This window comes from Symphalangus syndactylus, chromosome X (assembly GCF_028878055.3).
Source record: "Symphalangus syndactylus isolate Jambi chromosome X, NHGRI_mSymSyn1-v2.1_pri, whole genome shotgun sequence".
NCBI classification, from domain to species: domain Eukaryota; kingdom Metazoa; phylum Chordata; class Mammalia; order Primates; family Hylobatidae; genus Symphalangus; species Symphalangus syndactylus.
In genome coordinates, this window is record NC_072447.2 from 142,552,890 (window position 1) to 142,572,797 (window position 19,908).

At 35.4% G+C, this 19,908-nt stretch overlaps 1 protein-coding gene across 9 annotated transcripts in view; it reads right to left on the bottom strand.

Annotated features, from left to right (window-relative positions):
* The window catches only part of MCF2 (MCF.2 cell line derived transforming sequence), a 122,801-nt gene that overhangs the window by 28,569 nt on the left and 74,324 nt on the right, over window positions 1-19,908 (bottom strand). For 5 of the 9 annotated variants that reach the window (XM_055267372.2, XM_063634310.1, XM_055267370.2 and 2 more), the window contains 10 exons: window positions 18,035-18,154; window positions 17,095-17,211; window positions 15,389-15,538; window positions 12,305-12,438; window positions 11,875-11,989; window positions 6,679-6,798; window positions 4,628-4,819; window positions 3,303-3,494; window positions 1,899-2,070; window positions 251-298 (listed from right to left, as the gene is read on the bottom strand). In XM_055267372.2, coding sequence (XP_055123347.1) covers window positions 251-298; window positions 1,899-2,070; window positions 3,303-3,494; window positions 4,628-4,819; window positions 6,679-6,798; window positions 11,875-11,989; window positions 12,305-12,438; window positions 15,389-15,538; window positions 17,095-17,211; window positions 18,035-18,154 — 1,360 coding nt within the window. The remainder of the gene's footprint in view (window positions 1-250; window positions 299-1,898; window positions 2,071-3,302; window positions 3,495-4,627; window positions 4,820-6,678; window positions 6,799-11,874; window positions 11,990-12,304; window positions 12,439-15,388; window positions 15,539-17,094; window positions 17,212-18,034; window positions 18,155-19,908) is intronic. The other 4 variants (XM_055267371.2, XM_055267376.1, XM_055267375.1 and 1 more) reach the window with 2 other exon arrangements.

A 19,908-nucleotide genomic window follows, 5' to 3' on the forward strand; every position in this document is an offset into this window, starting at 1 on the left:
TTCTTTTTGGGGGTCACTTTATGAAAGACATTGAGTTTATAAGCATAATCTACATTTTATATAGTCATTTTCCAACATAAGCATAATACAAAGAGAATAATGGATGGTTATTATGAAAAACAGGAAAAAGTTACTTGCAGGTAGAATGCAAGAATGAACTGCTGCTGTTTTTAGATGCCAAACTGGTTTTTCACATGCACACAAACTCAGAAAAATGTATTGGCAAAAGTAATATAATAAAGATGGGTACCTTTTGAAAAAAGTTTACATGCTTGAAAGAAAGAGTATCCAACTCCCACTGCAGAAGGAAATTGTAATGCCATTAAATAATATCAGAAAAAATGAAACAATACAAAACAAAATGTGCTAATGAGTGACTAATGACTTGCATGGATCTGTAACAGTCTCCCCAAAACTCCATTCCTCAACTCAAGGTGTACCACTTTAAGAACCTCTACGAGCAGTTGAGATTTTAGAGGACAATTAAGCAAGCAGCTTTAACCAGAGGAAAGGACTAGTTCAGTTTATCAAGTATTTTTTTATAGTCTTCAATTTTTTTCACCCTATCTTTACAATAACCTGTTGGAGTCAGTAAGTATTATTGTCCTTATTGTCCAGGTAAGGAAACTGAGGCTAAAGAGGCTAAGTGAACTGTTCAAGGACACACAGCCAGTACACGGAGTCAGAAATCTAACCGAGGTCTATCTTCTGCTCAAGAATATCAACCTATTTCAGTTTTAGTCTCATAGATATTGGGTTTTATCCCCTTATTGTTTTTTATTTTGTTATCTTTACTCTTTTTCCAGTAGTTTTAATATTCCTTGTATCTTTGCTATATCTTTGATATTGTATTTAAGACATTACTTATAGTTTTATTTGTAAATATATTTATATATTTCATAAGTATTAAACATGTAACTTTCATAATCTTAGCCTAGTTACCTGCTTTCATCACCTTTTGAAAATCTGATCCATGCTAGATATAAGCTATTATTTTTATGCTCATTATCCTTGGCTCAAGCCTTCTCTGAATTCCAAAGCAGTTCTCCTACACTAATGAAGCTTCTGATTCTATTTAGATCAGACAGACCAAATTTACTCCCATCTTCACCCATTCCACTTACTTAGTGCTCTAAAGACCAAATTACTCTCCTCTAAGAAGCCCCAAAGGCAGCTCAAGGGAACCCCTGAGCCATCCATATCCGGAGTAGTTCAACACATTATAAGGATAATTATTATTTTCATAGAACTTAGAAAGAAAATAGATCTTACAGGATAAAACTAGGAGATTAAAACTAGAAAATGAACTCTGTAATAGTAAATTACCAACAAAATTATTCTATTTAACAGCATTTATTTAGAAAAGGCAATCCATTTTATTATCTAAGCCATTCACTTACTAGAAGCTTATAAGAACCAAGTCATATTTCACCACTATGCAATATATTCATGTAACAAAACTGTATGTACTTGTAGTCCCAAATTTATACAAATAAAAAAGAACCAAATCATTGCTTATCTAGAGTAGCAGTAAATATGTGTGTGTGTGTGTGTGTGTGCATGCACACATGTGTATACTAGCTTCATATACTTTCCTTCACCTGCTGAAAAAAAATGCAAGTTTGATGCTGGTGAAATTTTCATACTCATTTTCAAGGCTGGAGTACTCAGTACTGAGATGTTCACAATTCCTTGTACTGTACTATATTACTTCTATGTTTTAGTACTGTACAATAACTTCAATCTGACTCTTGCCTTGCACAATATAAATATGACCAAAGATGCTAAAGTGAAATTTTCATCTATCAGCATTGAAGAATAAACTCAGTATTTACATCAAGAGTAACAATATAAACAATAGCAAGAAAAAAAGAGACAGAGAAAGTAAGACATTTTACCTTGTTTAGATGAAAAAAATGGTGTTCCAGATGTGACCAAATTTTCAGGTGTGGGTACCACAAATTGGATTGGCCTCACATGCTTATCTGCCAGGTTCCTGAAACCGGCCTGCTGGTTCTCAAATATACTTCGAATGTTTTCAAGCTTGAGTTGTATAGTCTTCATTTGAACCTGCAGGTTGTATAAGAATTATAGGAAATATTTTCTGAAATGAGGTCATTACAAACCCCATTACATTTCTCAAACTCAGATGGTCAAAAAAACAATTTAGAGTTTAAAATATAACTACAAGACATTTAGAAAAATAACAAAACAGATTAATGTATTATGTTCACATGGATATAAAACCAAAATCTCAACCAAAATAACCTGAGGGAAAAAATTACCAAGAAGCAGTCATGAAATTGGTCACTGCATAGAGTGATTTGCCCTTCATTGGTTCATTGGCTGAATCGGATAATGGCTGGGAAAGAAGGCATATTGCTCTTTCCTGTTTAGCATAAGAAAGCCACCAAGTTATAAAAAACAATCAAATGAATAACATCGGTATAATATTTTGTTACATTTTACCATGTAGGACATTCTTGTTATAGTCTTCTATGTTGCAGCAGGCTCCTCAGAGTCACCAATGGATAATACACCTTTGTACCTCTCCTAGATGCTTTGAGGCAGCTAGAGTTAAGCTTGGTTGCTTCCAGAGAATCACTTGGCTATTGCCATGACTACATTTCTGATTTCCTGGGGCATCCCCTAGGATATTCTGCTAAGCATGGATCTAGATACTGCTCCAATCTTAGAGTCAACTACACATTTTAGCAGCAAATAGCATCACAAATGCTCTTATCTACAATGTGGAAAATGCTTCATGTCATTTTCAAGGGGGCAGTACTGAACTAACCTATAGCTCTCCACCCTGTTAACATCAACTTCTGCCTGCTCCTCCTTCTCCAAGAAGACCCAAATCCTATCTTTATGCTTTCATTCTCAAACTGAGTAGGAAAGCAACATCATCCACAGAGCATCTGCTGATGATCACTGCAGCACAAAGGAAAGATGTTTGGGGTAAAGTGCTCTTGACATGGATCCAACATTCTATTATAGAAGAGCTTTGGGCCTTTCTCCAGTGATGCACAACAAAATATGTGTGAGAACACCTAGCACATAAAAAAGAGTTTTAAAATAATGGATTTGGAGCTCAAAAAGGAAATTATTCTTCATTATGTAGCAAACATATGCCTTTGAATTATTTGATGCTTGACAGTGGCACTATTATCACCCCTAAGAGGACAATGTAAGTGCAATTTGACATAAAGTTAGCTGTGAGGTAGTAAAACTCCTCCTACCCACAGTACTGCAATTATAATTTTCTTTAAATATTTATTTGAAAATAAAAAAGCCTCTACCTTAAGCTCAGGAGATAATATTACATCAAATTCATACTGCAGTGTTTCAGGTTCATAATTTATAAAGGGTAAAGCCATTTCAAGAAAATTTTCAATGTCTTGGAGGGCTTTCTGAGCATCTTCTTTAGACTGAAACTTATCTATTTCCTGATTAGCTAGAAGACATTCCCCTTCATCACAGCATTGACGAGCCTGGTAAGAAAATCAAGAAGAAAAAAAAAACATGAATTAATAAAGAGAAAACATATTTGTCCAACAAGTGAGTGTTTCTCAGCCTCTGGCTTCTGTGAGTCAGAAATGCTTTCAGAGCTGTTAAAAAAAAATAAAGATATCTGGGTTCTGCCTCCAGAAATTCTGATTCAGTAGCTCTGGGCCATAAGTTGGGCATTTATACTTTTTTTTTTTCAGCATTAAAGTCAGTTTATTACTTCTACTTGTATTATTCACATGAGAAAAAATATAAATGAACACCTAAATAAGTGAATACTTTTACAGAGCTCCACAGGTATTGCTGATACACAGCCAAGGTTGGGAAACACTGCATTTATTTCACAACAACTAATTTATTCTGCAGCAGGAGTCTGACCATTTTCTCAACACTAACACTTTAGTTGCATGTTACTTTCCCAAAATCAGTTAACTGAAATACGAAATTCTTAGAAAAATATAAAGTGTAATACAAATGTTTAATGATGGCTAAGGACAAGAATAAAGTTTCCTTCCCAAAGAATGAGATGTAAAGATTAAAATGTTTATGTTCAGATATAATGTCTGTAAGTGATACCCCTATTTTATATTCCACTGCCAACACCAGGTCCATATGGTGACCTGTCAATTCATTGCCTAATCATGAAAAGGGTCAAACCCACAAGCCATGCAGGAATATTTTCCAGTCACTGTTTAATATTTTATTTCTGTACTATGAAATGTGAAAGGAGTTTCAGGCTTTAGCAAAATGCCCCCCAGGCTTTTAAAAATGTTCCAAGTACAAACCATCACCAGTGGAGGCTTCAGAGATGTACCCAAAATACAAAGGAAGCCATTACTCCACAATCTCAATATTTAGAACAAAGGGCAAAATTTGAACTATATTGGATCTTTCATGAATAGTTCATTGGTAGATGGATGAAAAAAATCATAATCAAACTCAGTCCTTCAGACTTCTTACAAATTTAATCCCAAAGCTATACCAGTCCCTGACCATATAACCTCTGAGAAGATAAAAAGTATTCCATGCGGCAGAAGGGCAAGGTGCTTCAGGCTAGCAGGACCTGGAAAAAAATGTGTGTTCCTTTTCAGAAATGGATCATTTCTCATTACACTACCTGCTGTAGGAGTTTATGCATTTTGAAGGTCCTGCTGAGTTGTATCTGTTTTGCTTTTATCTCATTAACCAAAATATCAGAAAGGTAACGTAGCTCATTGCACCTCTGGCAGATTAAATCAAGTGCATAATGGTGATTTGCTGCAAGCTTGTGTCCATGTAATATCACAAACTGGGCCTTTGATAATAGCTCCTGATTGTAATAAAGAAACAAAATAATGAATACATGATCTCTGTTCCTATAGAGAAAAAAAGAAGAAAATAATTAAGAAGCAAAATGTTTGAGCAAGAAGGATACATTGCCAAAAATACAATTTGATGTCTACTTCTTCAGGCTGCAAAAAAAAAAAAAAACAAAAAAAACTTACAGTTATAATAATTAGCTGCAGCAGTGATGTCATTAGAAGCTCATGCATTTCTGGTTATAGAAACTGAAAATTTCACATCACACCCAGAACGTGGATGAGATTTTTTTTCTCCTAATATGTGTGGATTTAGAATAACCACCTGTATTAAATGAGGTATACACACCAGCCAAATGTATTTCATATCATCTCAGCCTTAGAAAGCTCATCAGAGTTGTCATGTACCTGGACTACTTCACATACCTGAAGTCACAGGGTTTCTATGTCAAACAATGACCTTTAGTGGCTTTGCCTCCACTCTGTCAACTACTCACTCCCCCTAGTGTAGAGACTTGAACATAGTAGGGATTCAAGAAATGTTTGTCAAAATAAAATAAATAAAACTGAAACCCCGAATGAGGAAACGACTGGCCTCTCTATCTAGTGGGAAAACCAGGTTTAAAATGGAGAGCTGGTATCTAATGGGTATACAGTTTCAATTTCATAAGATGAAAAAGTTCTGGAGCTGTTGCACAACAATGCGAATTTACTTATCACTACTGAACTGAACACTTAAAAATGATTAAGACGGCAAATTTCATGTTATGTGTTTTTACCACAATTAGAAATGAAAAATTATTAAATGGAAAAAAATTGTCTCCCTTAGTTTCCAAACCAGTTTGCCTCCTCTTTCTACTATACCATAGGGATATGTAAATTGTCCCATGATCACACAGATCTACAAGCATAATTCCAGAACTAGTTATCATAACTGTTGCTTCTTCAATATTTGTTTTCACATACTCATGGTTCACCCATAAATCTATTTGTATGCTGAGAATTCATCTTAAAAAGTGTGGCCTTGCTCTTACATAAAAAGCATGGCCTTGCTCTCACATAAAAGCTAAGAGCTTTTTAAGTATTAAAGCCATTAGTCCAAACTTTAAGACTAGCAGGGAAAATGAAAACTGCCTCTTTTGAGTGTTTACTATACAGCCCAGTGTTGTGCCAGGTGCTTTATATTCATCTAAATGAATATTCACAATTGCTCTGCAAAGTAGGTCATTTTATCCCCAGTTTATAGATGAAGACACTGAGGATTAGAAATCAATTTACTCAAGGTCACAGATAGTAAGAATAAGTAGAAATGTCTATGTGAGTCTCCATTTGGTTAAACTGCATATATCCTAAAGTGGGCATTTAAGGAATTATGTTCTTGTATGTTCCCATCATTTCCAAGCACCTATATCATTCTTGATACACATTTTTCTAGCTTCTCCAAAATAATTTATGCCCTTGTTCTTATTGGTGGGCTTGAAACAGTTCACGCCATTGTCTCAGTGACCTCCTTTTACAACTAATTACATGATATATCTGTAGTGTCACCTCTGGCCTGCATTGAACAAAACAGAATATAGACCAATATAATTGTGCCTAATATACAGAATGTTGTTATGATGGGAGGAAGGCAAGGGATAAAAGACTACAAATAGGGTGCAATGTATACTGCTCGGGTGATGAGTGCACCAAAATCTCACAAATCACCACTAAAAGAACTTACTCATGTAACCAAATACCACCTATACCCCAGTAACTGATGGAAAAATAAAAATAAAGAAATTAATAATAAGGGTTTATACTACCTACTCCCGCCAAAACATGACTATTATACTGTATAATATAGCAAACATCTAAAACACAATCTTACCTGAGAATTTTCATCTAAGTTTTCCAATTTTTTTATTTTTTGTTTTACTTGAGCTATAGTCCCTGTTACATCAGCCAGTTCTGCTTGTTGGTTTAATAGAAATTCAACTTCAGTCACAAGCTAAAAATAGGAAACAAAGAGGTTTTAAAAACATAAAAATTATCCCCTTATGATCAAGTTTTATACAAAATGCTTTTAAACAAAAATATTGACATGGAGAAATTACACATATAAAAAAATTTGGTTATTCACAGAAATAGCTATAATCTGTTAAAATTTAACCTCATAGATAACAATGGGTATTCATGATGTATAAAAGATCACCATGTACATGTGTAGGTTTGTATATGAGGACATGTATTTGCATAAATGTATACATGTGAGGTATGTATAGGTATATATGCATTTGTGTGTGTGTGTGTGTGTATATATATATATATATATAGCAAATATCTAAAACGAAATCTTACCAGAGAATTTTCATCTAAGTGTTTTTTTCAACATTCCCCAGCTCTCTGGTGAATTATCCTAAAAGCAAAAGCCCACCAGAAGTAATAAGCACATCTCCCACCCAGACCTTGGTCTTTAATACCATTTCCCAGAAAAAGAAACCAGGGCTCCTCAAGGAAATAACTGATTCCAGGGTTGAGGCAGAATAGGTACAAGATGAACTTGGAATATATTTTTATGCCAGAAAGTAAGAAAGTGATTTATTTAAATGTTGGATCATGTCACAAGGACACAGCAGCAGTTTGAAACATCAAAATAGTCAAGAACACTAATAAATTATAAACCATCAAAAAACTAAGAATCAGAAAAGAAGTCAAATCATCTTTCTCTGCTGACAACATGATTCTATACCTAGAAAACACTAAAGACTACCAAAAGGCTCCTAGAATTGATAAACAACTTCAGGAAAGTTTTACGATACAAAATCAATGTACAAAAATCAGTAGCATTTCTATACACCAATAATGTTCAATCTGAAAGCCAAATCAAGAATGCAATTTCATTTACAATGACCACAAAAAGAATAAAATACCTAGTAATACATGTAGCCCAAGGAGGAGAAAAATCTCTATAAGGAGACCTACAAAACACTGCTGAAATAAATCATACACGGCACAAACAAATGGAAACAAATGGAAAAAACATTCCGTGCTCATAGATTTGAAGAATCACTATCATTCAAATGGCCATACTGTCCAAAACAATCTGCCGATTCAATGCTATTCTTATCAGACTACCAACAGCCTTTTTCACAGAATTAGAAAAACTATTCTAAAATTCATATGGAACCACAAAAGAGCTCAAATAGCCAAAGCAATCATAAGCAAAAAGAACAAAGCCAGAAATAACATATTACCTGACATCAAACTGTACCAAAACAACATAGTCCTGGTACAAAAACAGACATTTAGACCAATGGAACAGAATAGAGAACCCAGAAATAAAGCCACACACCTACAACCATCAGATCTTTTACAAAATCAATGAAAATAATCAAGGGGGAAAGGACTCCCTATTCATCAAATGGTGCTGAGATAGCTCGCTAATCATATAAAGAAGAGTGAAACTGGACCCCTACCTTTCACCATATATAACAATTAACTAAGGATGGATTAAAGATCTAAACGTAAGACCTCAATATACAAGAATCTTGGGAGAAAAGCTAGGAAACCCCAATCTGGACATTGGCCTTGGGAAATAATTTATGACTAAAATTTCAAAAGCAATTTCAACAAATACAAAAATTGATACATGGGACCTAATTAAACTAAAGAGCTTCTGCATAACCAAAGAAGCTATCAACAGAGTAAACAGACAACCTACAGAACGGGAGAAAATATTCACAAACTATGCATCTGACAAAAATCTAATATCCAGAATCTGTAAGGAACTTAAACAATTCAACAAGCAAAAAACTAATAACTCCATTAAAAAGTGAGCAGAGGACATGAACAGATACTTCTCAAAAGGAGACATACAAATTGCCAACAAACATGAGAAAATGCTCAATATCACTAATCACAGAGAAATGCAAATCAAATGAGATACCATCTCACATCCGTCAGAATGGCTATTATTAAAGAGACAAAAAGGAACAGATGCTAGTGAGGCTATGGAGAGAAGGGAACGCTGATACACTGTTGGCGGGAAAGTAAATTAGTTCAGCCACTGTGGAAGGCATCCTGAATATTTAAGAACTTAAGACAGAACTACCATTTGACCCAGCAATCCCATTACTCAGTATATACCCAATGGAAAATAAATCATTCTATCAAAAAGACAATGCAATTGTATGTTCACTGCAGCACTATTCACAATAGCAAAGACTTGGAATCAACGCAGGTGCCCATCAATGGAGGACTGGATAAAGAAAATGTCACACAAATACATCATGGAATACTATGCAGCCATAAAAAAAACAAAATCATGTCTTTTGCAGCAACATGATGCAGCTGGAGGCCATTATCCTAAGCAAACTAACACAGAAACTGAAAGCCAAACACAGTATGTTGTCACTTATAAGTGGAAGTTAAGCACTGGTTACACGTAGACATAAAGATAGAACAATAAATGCTGGAGACTACTAAAAGGGGGAAAAGGAGGAAGGCAAGGGCTTAAAAACTAACTATTGGATATTATGCTCACTACCTGAGTAACGGCATCATTCACACCTCAAATCTCAGCATCACACAGTATACCCATGTAACAAACGTGCATGTGTATGCCCTGAATCTAAAATAAAAGTTGAAAGTTTTAAAAACCAATAAGTAAAAATCTTTGAATCAAATAAAGAAATAAATGGAGAGAAGGGAAGGCTCTTGCTTCAGTAGAATGCCTAGTGTGGACTGATAAACGTGGACTGGACATGGGGGTTGAAAATAATCATTATTTTGCAACCATCACAGCAAAGATTTGTCCAGGCAAACATCATCAGTTGATGCTAAATTTACGGGGAAATTTTGATGAGAAGCAGGATATTTGCATAACCTTAAATTTTCTCCCCACACATTTCCTACTAGTTAGAAGGGGAGTAAAAGTAGCTTTACGGTGGATAAATTCAACAACACCCTGAATAGGTAATCAGAATCCACATCAACAATAAGAGGGAGGTAGGCATCATTCACCTGCAGATTCCTTAAGAAGGACACTTCACTAATGTAGTATTCCAGCTGGTCATATGTACTAAATAGAATCATGAGAAGATGTCCAACAAACTCCAAATGAAGAAAAATGTATTTAAAAAGGGACTATGGCTGGGCATGAGTCCTTATAGCTCATGCCTGGAATCCCAGCACTTTGGGAGGCTGAGGCGGGAGGATTGTTTGAGCCTAGGAGTTGCAGACCAGCCTGGGCAACACAGTGAGACCCCATCCCTACAAAAATTAAAAAGTTAGCCAGGCATGGTGGTGCGTACCTGTAGTCCCAGCTACTTGGGAGGCTGAGGTGGGAGGATGGTTTAAGCCCAGGAGTTTGAGGCTGCAGTAGCTATGATTGTGTCACTGTACTCCAGCCTGGGAGACAGAACTGTCTCAAAAAAAAAAAAGGGCTATATTCTTCAAAATGTCAGAGTCATAAAAAACAAAGAAAGGCTGTGGAAATGTTCTAGATTCAAGGACACTAAAGACACAAGACAACTTAATGCAAGACTGGACCCTATATAGGATCCGATTCTGAAGGAAAAATAAATGCTGTAAAAGACTTGACTGAGTCAACCGACAAAATTGAAATACCAATGGTAGATAATATAAAAGTATTGCATTGTTAAATGTACTGAATCTGATAACTGTACTCTGGTTATATCACAGAATATCCCTATTACTAGAAAAAATGGAAGTATTTAGGGGGAAAGGGCCATCATGTGTGCAACTTATACTCAAATGGGTCAGAAAATATATTATTTGTCAGATCAGAAAAAATATTATCTGTATATATATGAGGGAGGGAACAAAAATAATAAAGCAAATGGAGTAAAATATCATTAAGTTAATCTGGGAAGAAGGTATATGGGTATTTTTATTTTTCTTATATTTGCAACTTTTCTGTAAGTTTATGTTTCTACATGTTTTTTTTAAAAGTCATGTTTCTGGACATACAGAACCTGTCGACATGTCACTATGAGATACACCATGTCAGTGAGATTATAATCTAAGACAAGCAATAATATTGATTAAAGACAGGAATTAATGACTTGGCAAAACAGAACATAACCACAGGACAAGAATTTGATATGGATGCAAATTAATATGTAAGTATAAGCATAATGGGTATGTTCAGGAAAAGTGCTATTTTCTGTGTATTCAGATGGAGAGGAGGGAGAAACACAAATACCTATAAGGACCAAGAGCAACTTGACCTATTCTTTCTTTAGGGAAGGTTTCATGGAGAACTTTTCAAAAGATGTTTGAATCAAAGGAGAGAAAACGCTAGTGGTAACTGAGCCCTGTGTCCAGAGTACAGTGCTCCTCCCAAACCTAACTCTGATGAGCAAGTGAAATACAAAGCAAGTAGGCCATTAATGGGCAGAAAACAAGCTGGGCACATGCAAGAGGAAGAAGTGAGTTTTCCTTGGATCCTCTGGTGAAGTATATACTGTGAGAGAGACTGTGAGAAGGTTGAACATGACCGCAAAAGGAAAAGAAACTAAATCTATGCATCTTGACCATATATGATGGATTTTCCAGGAGGGTCCAGTTGGAATATATTTTTAATTATTTATTAAACTTATTTAATTTCATCCCTCAGGCTTTTCACAGGAATAAACTCCTGGATCAGAAATAAAAGCTTGTTAGGTCATATTAAATATGGTCAGCATAGGTACATGGGATTTAAAAACCAAGAAGGAAGTTGGTATTATTCCCTTGGAAAGCTACCTCATAACCTTGAATACCTTTTAGATCTACGATAAATTTGAATAACAAACCTCAAAGTAGAGAGTAACTTTGTCCCTGTCATATATATTGGCAGTTTGATACTTTCTCAAAGGAAATGAGTAAGCTGAAAAAGTAGAAGTCTCAGAATTTTAGTAGAGGTTTTCTTCAGTCTAAGCCAAGGTTCATTTACATTTGCCTCCTTTTTTTTTCTTTGTAGGTATGAACGGGCATCTTGCAAGACAGGATTTCTCATGATTAAGGAGTAAAAACCTCTGGTGTAATGAAAAAAGGTGTACAAAGAAATGTTTTAACTGACCTGTTGAAAATCCTGCTCAAACTTCCATAGTTGCAGATATTGCTCCATTTTTAATTGATGTTTTTCCCAAAATCCATCAAAAGCTGTTTCCATATCATGTACTTGAGTCAGCAACCTTAAGAAAGAAAACTCAAATAAATTTCTAAAAGCAACTATCTGTTTTGTAAGTATGTAGATAAGCGTGGTCTGGACATTAAGAATTATAGGCAAAGTCATAGCCCATGACACTTGGTTCTACCTATAGAGACAACCAATGTCCACAGAATCTCTTCTACAAGCAAAATCATCTCTGTAGGACAACCTAGAAATAAGTTCTCAGATTTCCAGAGGTCCAGGAATACTTTAACACTTAACATATTGTAGCAAAAATGTACAATTGCCTTTCAAAAATATAAAATAAGTAACTCTAAACCAAAAAGAGAGTACTCACTTATTAATAGTTTGCCAGTCACCACTTATTTGCTGATGACATTCTAGTCTTGAACTGACAGCTCCTTCAGTGTCAGGCACTTCCAGATTTGTTAGCAGAATTTTTCCTTCTTTGGTTACAGCTGTAATATCATTCTGTCCAAAGACACAAAAGGAGTATCAGCTAATTAGTAATCTAACCTGAGTGACGTGATGGGAAGGGAGCATACAACTATGGCATGAAGAATAGAAACAGTTAATTCTAGAATGGCCTTTGCTTTAATAGCTCTCTGAAAATTCACAAAATTTCAAAACCTCAGTGCCACAAAATCTAAAAGCTGTGAAGATCCAAGAAGCCCTTGCCTTAGAGATGGATGTTGCAATTAATGTTTTTATAAGATCATCATGGGCAGAAGTACCATGTGCTCTATTTGTAGCCTCCTTCTCTAACTGGTAGAAAGTTCCAATCCAGTCCACCCTATTCTGCTAATATTTTCTTTATTTTTATTTACTTTTTTAGAGATGAGATCTTGCTATGTTGCCCAGGCTGGACACAAACTCCTGGGCTCAAGCAATTCTCCTGCCTCAGGCTCCCGTGTAGCAGGGACAACAAATATGTACCACTGCACCTGGCACTGTTCTGCTAACACTTTTAGTGAGCTCAAATAAAGCAGTAGTAGCACAATAAAAACCACCACAGTAGAAAGCATACAATTGCAAATAATACTTAATGCATATTCAGATACAGTTAAATGCCTTTGCTACTAATCCTTAATTGTTACCAATCACTCCCTGCCTTAAGTCTTATTTTACTTCACATTTAGGTTTAATTAACTCATCAAGAAGTATATGCCTCTATTCAGAAGGGCTTAACCTCAGTGGGTGGTGTAACAATATAGACCTTTCTCAGACATCTAAGAGTGATTTAAGATTTCTTTCAGGTGGTCCAAGAGTCCCTTGAAATTGTATGCAAAAGTTTTGGTGTACATTTAATCTGAGGACAGATTCCACGACACCATCACCAATATGGGTAATAACATCAACATTAAAAGCCAATATTTATGAAGTACCAACTATGTACCGAACATTGTTATACATAGATCACTTTCTTTGCCTCATTTCTTCTTCACAACAATCCTACCAGGTATGATGCACCATCATCATCATCAACCTCATTGTAAAGATACAGAAACTGCAACTCAGAAAAGGTAAGCAAATTGCCTGACAACATGCAGTTTGTGAAAAACAGAGCTTTCTTTCCTTGCACAGAGCTTTGTTTTTAGATTGTGATTCAAAAAGTCAGTTTCTTGCAAATCAAACCACAATGAGATACCATCTCACACCAGTCAAAATGGCTATTATTAAAAAGACAAAAAATAACAGATGCTGGCAAGGCTACAGAGAAAAGGGAACACTGACACATACTTGTTGGGGATGTAAATTAGTTCAGTCACTGTGGAAAGCAGTCTGGAGATTTCTCAAAGAGCTTAAAACAGAATACCATTCAACCCAGGATTCCCATTACTGGGTTTATACCCAAAGGAAAATAAATTGTTCTACCAAAAGACACATGCACTCATATGTCATTGCAGCACTATTCACAATAGTAGAAACATGGAATGAACCTAGGTGCCCATGAATGGTGGACTGTGTGAAGAAAATGTGGTACATATACACCATGGAATACTACACAGTCATAAAAAAGAATGAGATCATGTCCTCTGCAGCAACATGGATGCAGCTGTAGGCCATTATCCTGAGCAAATTAATGCAAGAACAGGAAACCAAACACTGCATGTTCTCACAAGTGGGAGCTAAACATTAGGTACACATGGACATAAAGATGGAAACAATAGACAGTGGGGACCACTAGAGGAAGGAGGGTGGGAGGAGGGAGAGTGTTGAAAAACTACCTATCTGGTATTATGCTCACTACCTGGGTGACAGGATCATTCATACACCAAACCTCAGCATCCCACAATTTATCCATGTAACAAACCTGCACACGTACCCTCTGGACCCAAAATAAAAGTTGGAAAAAAATTCAGTTTATCTTTTTAATTTAAACACATATCTCTATCTACAGCTTTAATCTTCTAATGCACACAGTATGTCTATTATCAGATGAAAGAGATGAGTTATATGAATGCCTAGTGCTTGTTCAGATTATTATTAAACTTTCTGAAGAAAGTGGATCCAAAAAATACTTGCTGATTATCTGAATTGCACTTCAGAATCCTTCACAAAACAACACTCCACAAAGACCTGGGTAGGAGGGCACAAACAATTTGCAACCCCTGGTCTACTGTAGGAAACATCAAGACCTAGTATTCTGCAGAGAAGAGAACTTACAATCAGTTGAGCAATGTCAGCCTTGGTCACAATGCTAGCTCACAGCAGAGATGGGACAAGAAACTCAGCCTCCTGACTCCTCATCAAAAATAAAAAATACAGCCATGTCATGCATCACTTAATGTTGGGGATATGTTCTGAGAAATGCATTGTTAGGTGATTTCATCATTTCGTGAACATCACAGAGTGCATTTACACAAACCTAGATGGATAGCCTACTAGACACCTAGGCTACAGGGTATAGCCTATTGCTCCTAAGCTATAAACCTATACAGCATGTTACTGTACTGTATACTATAGGCAGTTGTAGGCATACTGTAGGCAGTTGTAACACAACAGTATATGTTTGTGTATCTAAACATATCTAAACATAGAAAAGGTACAGTAAAAATATGGTATAATCTTAAGGGACTACTGTCATATATGTGGTTCATCATTGATCAAAACAACCTTATGCAGTACGTGACTGCACATAGTAAAACAAAAGACTATATTTATTTTTCTGCAGCATTTATAAGATATTTTTAAATAACTTCTCAAATTAATGCACCATTTACGGAGGGGACACTTAGCTCTAACATATCCAGGACAGTCTTCTCTTATAAAGTATAATTTTTTTAGTTTTTAAATATATTACATAAATGTCTTTTATCTCCCCTTATGCAACAGTCAGTGTAAAATGGAGATAATAAACACCTCTCTAGATAAAGAAAGACCATGGAAATCTTTTGTTTGTCGACTCTATCAGACATACCTTCAACAGATGATACCTTTCAGCACGAATTGCCAGAATTTCTTCTATTGAGGGAATATCATCTGGTAGTTCTGTCTCAGCCAGTTCAGTTCCAAAGGACTGTAACATCTGAGCCATTTCTTTCACTGTGAGGGCAAAATTTTCTATAGCCTGCAAAGAGCCGGTGATTACTTTAATTGTATGGTAACTCTGTGAGCATATCAAAAACTAGATCAGTAAGTGTATTTGTTTTTATTGGGGGTATAACAGCAAACACATATACTATGAACTCTCCTCTGCTACAGAAATATGGCATTGCTCTTGGCAATCAAGTGTAACTCTTCATCTAAAACTCTAAGAAACTGAAGGAAAATTAAGAGTCTTCCTGAATATCTTTTATCCAAATTTCTTGACTTATTTCTTGGACACTAATGAAAATTATTTCTTACAGATGCCATGTATTGAGTAGTTTGTTTTATTTTCTTGAAAATTACAGTGTTTTCCTTATTCTATAAACTCTCCAATTGGCAAAATTGCCTTATAATAACTTTACTTCTGAAGAGAGATGAGAACAGTAAAGTCACTTTATATTTGTTTATTATCATTTGTGAATAAGCATTAGCATTCCTAACAAGGTGATAATTGAAGGAAATGGGGGAAAAACTAGTCACAACAACTCATTTCAGATACTATAGAATATTTGGAATGGTGGCCCCAAAGCCTTTGTTGCCATAAAATGGTAAGTAAGGTTTTGTTGTTTATTTTGTTTCTAAAATCAATTACTCTGAGAAAGAAGGGCAACATGTAGAGACCATATGACCATGTGTTAACCATGCATATCAAAATATTTGCTTGTTTATTTATAGCATTACAGGTTATTAAAGGCTAGGCATTGCTAATTTTGGCAATACATCTTCATGTGAATGAATGAATCGTTGAATGAATGCATTGTTAAATGAATTAATGAATGAAATGTTGAGTGAAGAACAAGTATGAGGAAAATGGAATCCTAATTTAATGGGACATCATTAATTTCTTCAGAAGGGTTCCCCTATCTCTGGGATTAGAAGTCAAGATACTTATATACCACAGACATACTTGGGAGGTGCAGGGCCCTTGCCTATTTGTAAATTTCTAAAACAGAAGTACACTCTTTGCTACAAATCTAAATGCCTCAGAAGCATCACTAGGATAATGAGATTAATAATACTATTTGCATTTATTGACGGTTTGCCATATGCTAGGCACTGTGTAAAACATTTTACTTTTGCTATCTCATTTAGTCTTTTTAAGATCCCTATGAGGTAAGGTATTATTAGTCCCATTTTACAGTTAGGAAAACTAAGACTCAGAGAGGTTATGTATATTGTCCAAGGTCATATAACTAAAAATCAGCAGGGCCAGGATTTGAATCCAAACCCTTTGTTTCTTCAAGTTACTACATAGCCACAGGAGGGGATGGACAGAGTATGATCTCCTTATTCCCTAGGATTCTCCTTCAATTGCCATCCTCAGTGACTGCTCATCATTTCTAGATATTGCCTATGGAAGAAAACCAAGATGTTGAATTTATATGTATGTGAAAAGTGAGGGCCCAGAAAGCTGGGTTTTTTTTGTTTATTTTATTTTATTTTTCCTATTTTTCAAATAGGAAAGAATTCTAGAACTAGATTTAAAGGCTAACATGAAGAACTATAGGCTCTACAGTAAGGGCAAAGACAACATACATTTCTGAAGATGATCCATTCACTGTGGCAGTACTGCAAGGTGCCGCCTAACTCAGGGGTTAATTGCTTGTCATCAATGTATGTCAGCAAATCACTAACTGAGCTCAGCATAACAACCTATATAAATAAGCAAAAAAGATACTGTTAACTGCCCTTCATGCCATCCCTCCATTAAACTGTAAAATGAACTTTGGCATACATTTAGCAGAAAGTTACCTCTGATAAATGGTTTTAACAGTTCTCTCCTGTACATGCCCCCATACATGTATGCACTACCTTCTTCAGATAATAACAGTTTTTATTTACAAAACATTTTCTGTAAAGCTAAATCAATCTCCACAGAAACCAAAACGCCTAATTTTCCTCCATCTAAGAGTTTGCATTGTTAATGGTCCAGCTTCTAAAAGAATGCTATGCTCACAACAAAAAAAAGGACTTTATGTAGTAAGTTATAATTTATCAGGAGGGGCTGACCTTTTCAAAAGTATGAAAATTTATGAGCACCCTATTCCTAACCTTAAAAACATACAAAAATATTTTTAAAAAGTCATGGTACTCTGGACTAGCTCAGGATGTAAGTTCATGGGAGTTCAAATACATAAAACATACACTCAATTTTACTAAAAATAAAATTTCCTGCTTATATACATATACACACACATACATATACACACACGCACACATACATATATACACATATATATAACATATATGACATATTTTTTGCAAAAGTAATTGCTTTGCTATAAATTGATGAATCGATTTCTTTTTTAAATGGTAGAAGTGAAAGACTTTTGGGCATTTCAAATGTATACTTTTAAAAGACAAATTTTAATTTTTTTCTTTTAAATGATACATGGGCACATGTAAAATATAAACAGCATGGTACAAGTCTTCATGAGAATTAGAGGAACAAAACATTTAAATAATATACTCTTACTGGTAATTTAAGCATAAAATCCTCCTGACTAAACCGAAATCCAATGTCTGTGAACGTTCGTTGAAGAAAGCTGGTAGGACGTAAAACTAAAACCAAGTGCAAGTTCCCAGGAAAGGAAGCCTGTAGAAAGAAAGAACAAAAGAAATTGAAAAAAAAAAATTGTCAACACACACTCAGCTGAGCACATACCAGAAAAATATGTAACTGAAAGAAACAAACTTTAAGTTCATAAAAGCCAGTAAAAGGCCAACACTTTACAAATGGATATTGATAAAATCTAAAAACATGCAAATAGAAAGAAAAATAACGTAAGGCTTCAGGTCAGATCCTTGCAACACTTCTGGTATGGAATTTTCTCACACTAAAGAAGTAGATCCCACGTTACGAAGAAATAGACTCTAAATCTTTATTTTAGAGTTATTTGAACTCAAATTGCACTTATTTCCCATAAAAACAAATAGAGTTAGGTGGCAGTTTCCTAGGATAACCCTAAAAGTCAAAGGGTTTTTGTCTGTGTATTTACACTAAACAATGAAAGAAAACTTTATTATGGGATTATATTTTTATTTTAATCCAATCAATATTTACTGAACATCTTCTATGTGTCTACTTCATGTATTTAAATGAATGATTATCAAGCTCTGTTAGGCATTGAATGTTCACAAATTAAGAAAATACAATCTCTACCCAACAGTTCCACTGCAGAGTCCATTACTAATCAGCAACTCTTTAACTAAGTTGATAAGTAATCAAAGGAATTAGAATAATATACAAGGGGAAATGACAGCACAAACTCTCCGAGACATAGGAAGGTCAAAAAGATCTTGAAGCATAACGAGGAATTAACTGGATCAGAATGTTGTTCTAGTTCACCAATGTTTCCCCAGCTTCTAGAACTTGCTGGCACGTAGTATGCAGTCAAAAATAATTGCTACACTAAAGAATTCAAAAGACAAAGAAGGAGGACACATTGCAAAATAAGTGGAGAATGGAGTAACATAGCCCAATTTTAATAACAAATCACCATGTACTAAATGCTTACTCTGTGCAAAGCATTTTGCCAATATTATCATAAATTCTTTTCATAATAATTCTATGAAGGAGTTAGGTTACTCACTTTTACAAATAAAGAAAGTGAGACTCAGAGAGTTTAAGTATACCTTCCCCCAGCTGGCAAAGCCTTGATTTGCCCCTAAGTCTGTGCTCTAAATCACTAAACTACTCCATCTCCTGAAAAGGCCCTAGTCAAGAGAGCCAGATGAAATGACGCTGGGGGACAATGGGAGATAGTGTTGGGAAAATGGGCCAGAACCACATCAGAAAGGATCATGGGTTTTTTTTCGTGGAGGTAAGGGGAGTCTCTAAAAGGTTTTGAGCATCAGAACAACACGGTCAAATTTGCATTTTAGAAAGATCACTTTGGCTTTAGGAAGAACTGGATTTGAACAAGAGTAGAAGCAGACAGATGAGCTAGGAGGCTGGTACAGTAATCCAAGCCAGGAATGATGAGTTTCTGAACTAAAGTAATGATACCAGGAATAAGAGTAGAATTTAGGAGGCACAATCAGCAAGACATAACCACTTGATGTACTTGCCGAGAAAGGAGGTACTGGGAGGATCAAACTCCAGATTTGGGGTTTGAGTAACTGGTTTAATAGTACAACCTTCACTGAGATGGGAAACACAAGAGAAACAGGTTTTAAGAAGGGGAACAAGATTCTGATCTCCATTCATATACATGTTAGGTTGGGAAGGGTCAGCAGGACATCCAGAGGATGTCCTTCGGACAGCTGCTTGTACAAGTAAGAAGGGAAAGAAGTCTAGGCTAAAAGTGCAGAATCAGGAGCCATCAGCCTCAAGATGGCAGATTAGAG